Source organism: Coffea eugenioides, unplaced genomic scaffold (assembly GCF_003713205.1).
Source record: "Coffea eugenioides isolate CCC68of unplaced genomic scaffold, Ceug_1.0 ScVebR1_23;HRSCAF=104, whole genome shotgun sequence".
In the NCBI taxonomy this organism is placed as follows: Eukaryota; Viridiplantae; Streptophyta; class Magnoliopsida; order Gentianales; family Rubiaceae; genus Coffea; species Coffea eugenioides.
In genome coordinates this window covers 1,196,061-1,208,104 of record NW_020862884.1, presented here as the reverse complement: position 1 = coordinate 1,208,104, position 12,044 = coordinate 1,196,061, and the positions used below count along the sequence as shown (strand labels likewise).

Genomic DNA, 12,044 nt, shown 5'->3' with positions numbered 1-12,044 from the left:
TTTTTTTAAAAAGCATTATAAATATTTTTAATCTGCTCGTTTGCTTGCAATATCGTTAAGTATGCTGTATTGGAAAATATTACTTTCTCTTTATTTTTCATTGCACAAACGATTACTTAATTCTATATTTATTTTATTGGAAAAAGTCCAAAGAAAGTATTTAAGTAATGTGTAGTAAATTAAATTGACTTTCGAGGAAACTAAATGATTAGAGTAAAAAGCATTTGATTTTGAATTGTTTAGTATTCCAATTCCATCAAATTGCAAACCTAGTTCCTTTGATTTTGGAGCAGTACATTCACTTTTGAGGAAAATTTATTGGGGGGCAATGCTTAAAATCTACTAAAATTGAAGGCTATACTAATGGAATTTGGTGCTCCATGCCCATACTACAAATCCGCCGCTGACTAGTCATCTCAATTATTTGAGAGAAGACATTAGGTTGGTTGTCAATTAGAAGATGTGGAAAAAGGAATAAAAATATAACTAAGTAAGACGAAGAGAACACTTTTGTTGTTTAGGTCAAGAAACAAGAATACATTTTCTCCAACCTCAGATAAATTATTTGTGCTCAGTTTTGTATGTTTGTGTAGACTTAGAGCAGAGCAACTGAAAAATGCACACTAGAGCAGAGCAATTGATTTCTATAAAGTCGCTGTCTGGGCCATTTTCCAAATTGATAGAGGTTGATACGTAAAGGACCAATAATCATCTTGCGTGTTTGTTTTATTAGGTTACTAAATTGTAAGTTGGTGGAAGCTCGCTGACCATTTCTGTATTAAGTTCTCACAACGAAGTTTAGCTCATTTTACTCGAAAATATACCAAGAAATTATTTCGTTCCAGTTGTTTGGGTTAATATAAGCAGAACTACAAAAATCTATAACTGCTCAAACATTGTTCCCATTCCACAGAAACTTTTATCATTCAATCATCAATTTGTTGCAAATTAATCCATCTTTGCCTTCACATCCCATCGAAATTCCAAATACCATGTGGGGATTTCGCTCATCAACATTAGCAAACATTTTTCTCCTACTCTTAGTTGCCATGAGCTTTTCAGTAAACCATGTTTCAGCTGCAAAACATTTTCAAAATGAGACCGATCGACTTGCTCTGCTTGAATTCAAGAAGCAGATATATGATGACCCATTTGGAGTGCTGAATTCCTGGAACCATTCACAACACCATTGCCAGTGGGAAGGAGTCACCTGCAGTACTCGACATCAGAGGGTCATAGCCTTGATTCTAAGGTATAAGCAGTTGTCTGGAACCATATCTCCTCATGTCGGAAATCTAAGCTTCATGAGGTTCATCCAACTTGCGGAGAATCAATTCCATGGTGAGATTCCCCAAGAATTCAGTCGCCTCAAAAGGCTAAGAGTCTTGAACCTGTCAAGTAATGCACTCGGTGGAAAAATCCCAGAAAATCTGAGCTACTGCGCAGAGATGATAGCTATTGACCTAACCAGTAACAAGCTAGAAGGGAAGATTCCAATTGATCAGCTAAGCAATTTGAAGAAGCTTGAACATTTTTATCTTCGCACAAACAATTTGACAGGAGAGATTCCCTCTTCCATTGGGAACTTATCATCATTGATCCGAATCAGTCTCGACTTCAACAATCTAGAGGGAAATTTGCCCATGGAGATGGGGCTCTTGAAAAGGTTATCTATATTTTCAGCAGCAGAAAATAAACTATCTGGTATAATCCCTGCCTCCATCTTTAATAGTTCAGCCATTACTGTCATTTCAGTGGCCGACAATTCCTTTCATGGCAATCTCCCAACCAACATAGGTCTCACCCTACCAAATCTACAAGTGTTGTATGTCGGGGGGAACAACTTGTATGGAAACTTTCCAACTTCAATCACTAATGCTTCTGGGCTTGAGATACTTGATCTTCCCTATAATAAGTTCGCAGGCCAAATTCCAACTAATTTAGGAGATCTGACACAACTCAAAAGAGCTAATCTTAATCACAATCTCTTCGGCAATAATTCTACAGGAGATTTGGATTTTATTGCATCACTGACCAACTGCAGTAATCTAAGAATTCTGTCCTTGAGTGCCAATACATTTGGAGGTAATGTAACTAAAATCATGGCCAATCTCTCAAATCAACTCACTGAATTGTTCGTGGGAGGAAACCAACTGTCAGGAACCATTCCAGAAGGATTTGGAAACTTTGTCAACCTAATTCAACTTGGCCTTGAATTGAACTCTTTTTCAGGGATTATTCCAAGAGATTTTGGCAAGTTACCAAATTTGCAAGGATTGCGTCTGGACCATAATGACTTGTCAGGACAGATAGTCTCTACCCTATGCAACAACACCAATCTATACTATCTGGACTTATCATTTAACCAGTTTGAAGGGGGCAATGTATTTGACAATGTTCTTATGAACTGTCAAAATTTGCAATATCTGGATATATCTCAAAACAACTTCACTGGAATTATATCACCACATTTTCTGCAGACGCACTCATCACTGATGTACATCAAAATAGGTGAAAATTTGTTTAGTGGTTCTCTGCCTCCTGAAGTTGGAAAGCTTATACATTTGGTGGATTTCAATGTTTCCCACAATCAATTTGCTGGAGATATACCCATCTCACTTGCTGATTGTTCAAATCTGGAGAATCTTTTTATGCAGGCCAATTTTTTCAAAGGAACATTTCCACCAAATTTGGCTTCTTGGAAGAGCATCCAGCAAGTAGACCTTTCAAGTAATAATTTGACTGGACCAATACCAAAAGAACTTGAGAAGCTTCAATATTTGAGGTACTTAAACCTTTCCTACAACAACATCGAGGGCGAGATACCAAACACAGGAATTTTCAGCAATGCAAGTCAAATATCATTGATTGGCAACAACAAACTCTGTGGAGGCATTCCAGAATTGGAGTTCCCACCTTGCCCAGTGATTAAGGGGAAAAACAGAGGAAAGCTGAAGGTTGTCATATTGCTGTCCATTGTTTTACCGGCTACGCTTCTGGTTCTTATTACAGTGTTGTTATATATCTTGGTATATCGAAAAAGAGAAAGAAGACTGGTGGCCGGATTCTCTAGCATGCCTACAGGAGTCGATAAGCTCTTGCGAATTTCTTACCACGAACTTCATCGTGCAACTTCAGGATTTTCTTCAGAAAACTTAATTGGCTCAGGAAATTTTGGAGCTGTCTACAAAGGAAGGCTAGAAAAACATGGCAATATGCTTGTAGCAGTCAAAGTTCTTGATCTTCGAAAGAATGGGGCTTCCACAAGTTTTAAGGCCGAGTGCAAAGCATTGAGAAATATTCGCCATAGAAACCTTGTCTCTATCGTGAGTTATTGCTCCAGTATTGATTCCAAGGATGATGAATTCAAAGCTCTAGTCTATGAGTTGATGGAAAATGGAAATCTAGACCTGTGGCTGCATCCAGAGACAACTGATAAACCAACAAGCTCAAGAAGCCTTAATCTTTCTCAGAAGCTGAACATTGCAATTGATGTGGCTTCAGCATTGCAGTATCTTCACAACCACTGTGAAGCAGAGATTGTTCATTGTGATCTAAAACCAAGTAACATTCTTCTTGACAATGATCTTGTTGCACATGTGGGTGATTTTGGATTGGCAAGGCTTCTCCCGAAACCCGTCAACAGATCTTCCGAGAAAGAAGGCAGCAGTACTATTGCTATAAAAGGAACAATCGGTTACGCAGCCCCAGGTAATGCAAATTTTTGTTGTCAAGATTTTACTTAATTGTGCGCAGACTAATCAAACTCTCAAATTATAGGTTTTGTTTTAATTATTATAAGTAGGAGGTTCAAACCCAGAACCTCTCGTTTATATTTCTTTCCACCCCTTCCCCCAAATTATATGTCTAACCTACCCTAGGTAACACCACAATTTTCAGTCACCTACTTTAAAATGCAATTTGAGACTAATATTAAATAATAAGAAGAAAAAATATACATATTATTGAAATGAATTGCAAGAAAATGGCGGCATGTCCACAAGGAGAAGCAAAAAAAAAAAAAAAAAAAAAAAAACAAGATGATGAGCAACAAATAAATTTTGTTCAATTAAAGTAAAAAAAAATTATAAATGATCTTTTGTTAGAATCTTGGGTGATATACCCTGTATAATTGATAGTTAATTTTAATGAGTTACTAATTGATAAAATGGTTTCGGGCAATTGACCCCCAATCTAAACATTAGGCTTTTAGTGATTCATATTTAACAATTTCAATTAAGTCTCATTTATGAACCAGTACCTAGTAGATATGTTTAATCTACCCCAATCTAAACAATTGATCCAGTTATCTCCCTTAGATAATTTTCCCTATTTTTTTTAAAGTTTTTCTTTTACAACGTAACATTATATATCTGAAAACAAAAATTCAGAATACGGAATGGGTCTTACGGCATCAACTCTTGGGGATGTCTATAGTTATGGGATTCTCCTGCTAGAGATGATCACTAGGAGGAGGCCAACTGATGATATGTTTATGGACGAGCTAGATCTGCATAACTATGTTAATAGGGCTCTGCCTGAACAAGTTTGTGAGATCGTGGAACCCTTGATTCTTTGCAAAGCAGGAGATGGAAACAGAAGAATAACTCCTAAAAGGGAAAATATCAATGGTGGAAGAGAGATGGAGTGTGTTATTTCCCTGTTAAAACTCGGCCTCAAATGCTCACAAAGATTGCCAAATGATCGGATGCACATGAATGAAGTTGTCAGCAAATTACATCTCATTAAGGATGTTTTTCTCGGTGCCAGGGTACATCAAGAAAATCTTGAAGTTTAATTGCTACAGGTATGCATGAGAATTTAATACAGTCACAAATTGAGGTTCAGTTTTTCTATTTTAGACAAACGATTTTTTCTATTCAGAATCTATTTTAGCCAAAAAAAAAAAAGGAGTGATGTGTTGTGCTCACTTGCGTGGAAAAAGATGTATCTGGATTTGCAGCCGTTTGTTGGTCTGAATCTCTGAGCTGAAGTTGATAGCTGTGTGAGCAGCTAAAGAAGACACCTTTGGCTCTTTTATTTGAAAAATTAAATGGACGACTCAAATATGTTGGTATGTTCTTTCTTTATAGGAACTGAATGTTTCGGAAGGCAGGCAATTGGCTCAATTCTGCTTGAACATCTTTATCCTCCTGTGTTATACTTGAATCTTATGTTTCCATAATATACATTATACAATAAATTGTACTGTACTTAATTACAGGGCATGCTCTTGCTCCAATGATTGATTTACATAAGCATGCCTTTCTTTGAATGTTGATTTTGCTACCACATGAAATCTTAATCACAATGAGAACGACATAAAGGGGTAGAGGGCAGGAATCAATTGCACAATAAACCCATATGTTCCCTTGCTAGCATATCCATACATTGCCCGATTAAGTTATGGATGGCCATGGTGGTCATTGTAAAAAAAATTTCATTTAGTATGAAATTAAATGATAATCATATGCATCATCACCTGCATAATCAGTCGGTATGTACTAACCTTTTTTATTTTTATTCCTATTTTGTTGGGGGTGTCTCAAATAGGTTATACAATAATAGTAACGTGTGCCCATAGGACACTTGTTAAGATATATTTTAGGTGTTATATTTTTATAAATATAAGATTAATTAGGAAAGGTAAATAAATACAAGGGAAGATAGGCAAAATTAAATAGGAAAAGTATATAAATATAAGGGAAGATAATAATTATTAGTATATATGTGTGTGTGTGTGTTTATCTATATATATATATATATATATATATATATATTAGGTTAGATGTATTAACGAGTGTCCTAAAACTATTTGTTACAAAAACAAATGTTGTTAGATCCAAACTGGACCGGACAGTTCGATCGATCCGACCATGAAGATCCAAACTGGACCGGACGGTTCGATCAATCCGATCGTGAACCGCCCTTCTTTTTTGAACTGGTTTTGTAGTATAAAACTGCTTTGGTAAAAAATCAATCAAAACCATCAAAAATCAGTTAAACCAGTGACCAGATTCAACTAGTTGATCCGATTCTCAAACTTTATTTTCTTTTTTTCCCCAAACATAATTTGAGTTACCTAAATTGTAACACTTTTATTTATTAATAGGAATAAAAGAAAAAGTCATCCATCTAGTGTAAATATCAAAATCACTCGCTTTTCTAAATGATCTCTAAATCAAGATGTTTTTATCCCTATGATTTCATTAATTTAGCATCAATGATTCCAACTTGCATTAATTTGTTTTAATTTAGTTTTTTAAGTAATTTTAGAGAATGGACATGTTTTAACCATAAATTTACATTTTTGTATATAATTATTAGGTGTATATTTGATTGCAAGTCTAATATTTTTGAAACATTTTCATGATTGGCCAAATATAACCAAGAATTTAATTTCAATATATTTTAAAACTTATAAAAATATAAAATAATTATGATATCATACTGATATCAGCTGATTGTCGAGTTGACTATTGATTAAAATATATTGGACTGGATAATATCATACTGGATAATATCATACTGGACTGGTATGATATTAAAAAGTGGACTGTATGATAAAACTTGGACTGGATAATATAAAATTAATTAGTCAAATGAATGACCCATAATGCAAAACATTAGGAATTCAACATCTAAGTGTTTATGATCTCCTTTACAATTAATTTTCGGGGTTTGAAAAGTACCTGACCATATCTTTGTTTAAGCTTTGACAACGAAGTTTATGGTTGTTTGGGCAACCATAAAGCAGAACACAAGAATCTTTAACGGCTCAAACGTGTTCCCAATCCACAGAAACTTTTACCAGTCAATCATCAGTTTGTAGCCGATCCCAACAAAGACCATGTGGGGACTTCGCTCATCGACATTAGCAAACATTTTTCTCCTACTCTCAGTTGCCATGAACTTTTCAGTAAGCCATGTTTCAGCTGCTAAACAATTTCAAAATGAGACCGATCGTCTGGCTCTGCTTGAATTCAAGAATCAGATATATGATGACCCGTTTGGAGCGCTGAATTCCTGGAACCACTCACAGCACCATTGCCGGTGGGAAGGAGTCACTTGTGGTACTCGACACCAAAGGGTCATTGCATTGACTCTAAGGCATAAGCAGTTGTCTGGAACCATAGCTCCTCAGGTCGGAAATCTAAGCTTCATGAGGTCCATGGAACTTGGGGAGAATCAATTCCATGGTGGGATTCCCCAAGAATTCGGTCGCCTCCTCAGGCTAAGAGTCTTGAACTTGTCAAGTAATGCAGTCGGTGGAAAAATCCCAGCAAACCTGAGCTACTGCACAGAGATGATAGTTATTGACCTAACCAGTAACAAGCTAGAAGGGAAGATTCCAATTGATCAGCTAAGCAATTTGAAGAAGCTTAAAGGAATATATTTCACCAAAAACAATTTGACGGGAGAGATTCCCTCTTCCATTGGGAACTTATCATCATCATTGAACGCACTCAACTTTACTTCAACAATCTGGAGGGAAGTTTGCCTCTAGAGATAGGGCTCTTGAAAAGGTTGGTGCGATTATTTCTTGCAGCAAATAAACTCTCTGGTATAATCCCTGCCTCCATCTTTAATAGTTCAGCCATTACTTCCATTTCAGTAACCAACAATTACTTTCATGGCAATCTCCCAATTAACATGGGTCTCACCCTACCAAATCTGAAACTATTAGCTGCTGCGGAAAACAATTTCTCTGGAAACTTTCCCACTTCAATCACCAATGCTTCTGGGCTTGAGATACTTGATCTTTCCCATAATAAAGTTGCAGGCCAAGTTCCAGCTAATTTAGGAGATCTGACAAATCTTCAAAGATTAAATCTTGAAATAAACCTCTTCGGCGGTAATTCAACTGGGGACTTAGATTTTATTGCATCACTGACCAACTGCAGTAATCTAGGAATGCTTTCCTTGAGTGTCAATACATTTGGAGGTAATGTACCTAAAATCATGGCCAATCTCTCAAATCAACTGACTACATTGTACTTGGGAGATAACCAACTGTCAGGAACGATTCCAGAAGGATTTGGAAATTTTGTCAACCTAATTCGACTTGGCCTTGAAGAAAACTATCTTTTAGGGGGTCATTCCAAGAGATTTTGGCAAATTACAAAATTTGCAACTTCTGCGTTTTGACGATAATCAATTTTCAGGACACATAGTATCTACCCTATGTAACGCCACCACTCTATACAATCTGGACTTATCAACCAACCAGTTTTAAGGGGGCAATATATTTGACAATGTTCTTATGAACTGTCAAAATTTGCAATATCTGGATATATCTCAAAACAACTTCAATGGAATTATATCACCACATTTTCTGCAGACGCACTCATCACTGATTTACATGAAAATAGGTGAAAATTCGTTTAGTGGTTCTCTGCCTCCTGAAGTTGGAAAGCTTATACATTTGGTGGATTTCAATGTTTCCCACAACCAACTAGCTGGAGGTATGCCCATATCACTTGCTGACTGTTCAGATCTGCAGAATCTTTTTATGCAATCCAATTTTTTCCAAGGAACAATTCCACCAAATTTGGCTTCTTGGAAGAGCATCGAGCAATTAGACCTTTCAAGTAATAACTTGACTGGACCAATACCAAAAGAACTTCAGAAGCTTCAGTTTTTGAGCTACTTAAATCTTTCCTACAACGACATTGAGGGTGAGATACCAAACACAGGAGTTTTCAGGAATGAAAGTCAAATATCATTGACTGGCAACAACAAACTCTGTGGAGGCATTCCAGAATTGGAGTTCCCACCTTGCCCAGTGATTAAAGGGAAAACCAGAGGAAAGCTTAAGGTTATCATATTGTTGTCCATTGTTTTACCAGCAGCGCTTCTGGTTCTCGGTGCATTGTTGTTATATTTCTTGGTATATCGAAAAAGAGAAAGAAGAATGGTGGCCGGATTCTCTAGCATGCCCACAAGAAACAATGAGCTCTTACGGCTTTCTTACCATGAACTTGTTCGTGCAACTTCAGGATTTTCTCCAGACAACTTAATTGGTTCAGGAAATTTCGGAGCTGTCTACAAAGGAAGGCTAGGAAAATATGGCAATAAGCTTGTAGCAGTTAAAGTTCTTGATCTTCAAAAGAACGGAGCTTCGAAAAGTTTTAAGGCGGAGTGCAAAGCATTGAGAAATATTCGCCATAGAAACCTCGTTTCTATCGTGAGTTATTGTTCCAGTATTGATTCCAAGGGTGATGAATTCAAAGCTCCAATCTATGAGTTGATGGAAAATGGAAATCTGGACCTGTGGCTGCATCCTTCAGAGACAACTGATCAGGCAACAAGCTCAAGAAGTCTTAATCTTCTTCAGAAGCTAAATATTGCAATTGATGTGGCTTCAGCATTGCAATATCTTCACGACCACTGCGAAGCTGAGATTGTTCACTGTGATCTAAAACCAAGTAACATTCTTCTTGACAATGATCTTGTTGCTCATGTGGGTGATTTTGGATTGGCAAGGCTTCTCCCGAAACCCGTCAACACTTCTTCGGAGCAAGGAACCAGCAGTACTATTGCCATAAAAGGAACAACAGGTTACGCAGCTCCAGGTAATTATAATTTACAACCTTTTTATGGTCAAGATGTTACTTAATTGTGCACAGAAATGTAGAACTTTTGGGACATTTAATTCTTTTTAATTTTTTTTTCAGATTTACATGAAATCTCTAATCACCGATACATAGTAAAAATTTTAATTAAAGTCATTTTGTTCTAACAGAAGGTCCATTATGCCCCAATCTAACATTTGATTTATTTTAATCACTTATTTCTTTTATATAGTTTTTCTTTTACTACCCAATAATAATATGTCTAGAAACAAAATCTCAGAGTATGGAATGGGTCTTGCGGTATCAACTCAGGGGGATGTCTACAGCTACGACATTCTTTTGCTAGAAATGCTTACAGGGAGGAGACCAACTGATGATATATTCGTGGGTGACCTGGATCTACATAATTATGTTAATGGGGCTTTATATGAACAAGTTTCTGAGACCATGAACCCATTGCTTTTTCTTGAAGGAGATGAAAACAGAAAAATAACTCCTGGAGGGAAAAATAGCAGTGGTGGAAAAGAGATGGAGTGCATTATTTCCCTACTGAAAATTGGACTGAAGTGCTCTGCAAGATTACCAAATGACAGGATGCATATGAATGAAGTTGTCAGAAAATTACATCTCATAAAGAATGTTTTACTTGGTCTGAGGGTACACCAAGAAAATCTTGAAGTTTGATTGCCACAGGTATACTCGAGAATTTAATACAGCCCACAAGTTGAAGTTCATTTTTTTTTCTAATTTAGATAAATTCTTTTATTTTGGACGAAGTCTTGTAAGCTAACTGGTTTCTATCGTTCAGAATCCATTTTAGACACACACAAAAAAAAAAAAGCGGAAACAAGAGAAAAGTTATATAAGTGTTGTGCCCACTAGCATGGAAAAGGATGTCTTCTTGTACTAATGCTTGAAATCTTGATTTGCAGCTGCTTACTGGTCTGAATCACCAAGATGAAGTTGCTAGTTCGATGAACTGATAAAGAAGACATCTGTGGCTTTTTATTTGAAAAAATAAATGGATGATTCAAACATATTCCTAGTCTTTCTTTACAAGAATTGTATGTTTTGAAAGGTAGTGAATTAGGTCAATTCGGCTTGAACATCTTTATGCTTCCATACTATGCTTGGATCTTATGCTTCCATACTATACATTATACTATAAGAGTATTTAGTCCTTGCTTAATATTGGCCTGTAGAAACTTTCAGTCAACGCTTAATTTACAAATCTATTCCTCTTCTCCGAGAAAAAATGGATCCCCATAATTCCAATTTTTGTTCATACTAAAATCAGTCTCCTTGTGTGTCTGAAATTTCGAGCATTGCCTGAAACTTGAGTTCACCTCAGATTAGTGGTATAAATTAGTTAGTAATAACTTCTTATACTTGTTTATGATTTCGTGTCCTGGAATGAAGTTCTTTCTCTTGATATGAATCCTATGCCTGTTATGGATCCTGGTTGCTCTGTTTCCCTAATGCATTTTCACACCAGCAGTCTTTGAATCTCCTTGCAGGTTAACCAACTCCTGTTCCTTGTCAAAGACTAATTGTAACTTCTTGAAATCAAAAGTAAGAGAGCTATATGCTTTCATCCAGTCAACACCAATGATCACATCATAAGGCTCCGTATCCAGTACGTAGAAATCATGTGAGAATTTACACAATAAATTATCTCCATTAGCTAATTTCACCCTAAAGGGCTTAATCTTCTTGATCAACTCAGGATGCTGAAAGGCTACTGAAGCCTTAATAAACTATGGCATATCCATCTTTTGAGAGTCAGGAATATGGAATGTATGAAAATATTTTTGTCTTTTTCGGATCCATTCCCATGGGTTTTCTCCATCAAAGACTGGAAATTCCATCCTTGGAATGGCCAATTGCAAGAACTGCCTATTTCCTCCGGAATCTTATTCTATACGTCCCCAGTGATTTTGCCTGTCAGAATGCCCTGTGGGGGTCTGCAAAATTCCTCTATCACCATGAACAGTCCTCATCGCAGCTCCGAATTGATTGGATAGAGCTGCAATTAAGTTCTTCAATTCATTGTTGGACAATTCAATTTTCTCTTCCAAATGTTGCCGATGGACGGCCATCAAATCCCTCATTTGCTTCTCTGTCGCCGCCCAGCTGTCCATTACTCGCTGGGTTCTAATTTCCTGCCTTTTAAGCTGTTCCTCTAGAGATTTCAATCTGGTTCCTTCCGCCATAGTGGAACTAACTACCTCAGATCAGGCCGACGAAAGATAGCTTTGATACCACCTTGTAATGACCCGGTGGAGGGTTGAAGAAAGAGAAAAGGAAAAGAAGAAGAAGAAATTGGGAGAGAAGAGAGATAATTTTATTGAGAGAGTGAGAATTAGTTACATCAAATCAACACACACTCTGCACTTCTCTAATTCTCTTATTTATACAAAAAAAAAAAAATGGCGGTTACTACTGAGATTCTCCCTAACTGTACAATTG

The 12,044-nt window shown here is 36.6% G+C and overlaps 2 protein-coding genes across 3 annotated transcripts; both read left to right on the top strand.

Moving 5' to 3' along the window:
• Positions 1-992: 992 nt before the first annotated feature.
• Positions 993-4,798, top strand: LOC113756578 (putative receptor-like protein kinase At3g47110). Its single transcript, XM_027300213.1, has 2 exons — positions 993-3,711; positions 4,392-4,798. Exons 1-2 carry the CDS (start codon positions 993-995, stop codon positions 4,796-4,798), a joined length of 3,126 nt encoding a protein of 1,041 aa, XP_027156014.1.
• A 2,723-nt stretch (positions 4,799-7,521) lies between these two features.
• LOC113756593 (receptor kinase-like protein Xa21) lies at positions 7,522-11,214 on the top strand. Of its 2 annotated transcripts, none has more exons than XM_027300231.1 (3): positions 7,522-9,575; positions 9,856-10,268; positions 11,093-11,214. In XM_027300231.1, exons 1-2 carry the CDS (start codon positions 8,264-8,266, stop codon positions 10,257-10,259), a joined length of 1,716 nt encoding a protein of 571 aa, XP_027156032.1. In that variant the 5' UTR covers positions 7,522-8,263; the 3' UTR covers positions 10,260-10,268; positions 11,093-11,214. The 2 variants fall into 2 exon arrangements, with proteins under 2 accessions (XP_027156032.1, XP_027156031.1); XM_027300230.1 differs by lacking the exon at positions 11,093-11,214 and adding an exon at positions 10,508-10,786.
• The last annotated feature ends 830 nt before the right edge of the window (positions 11,215-12,044 follow it).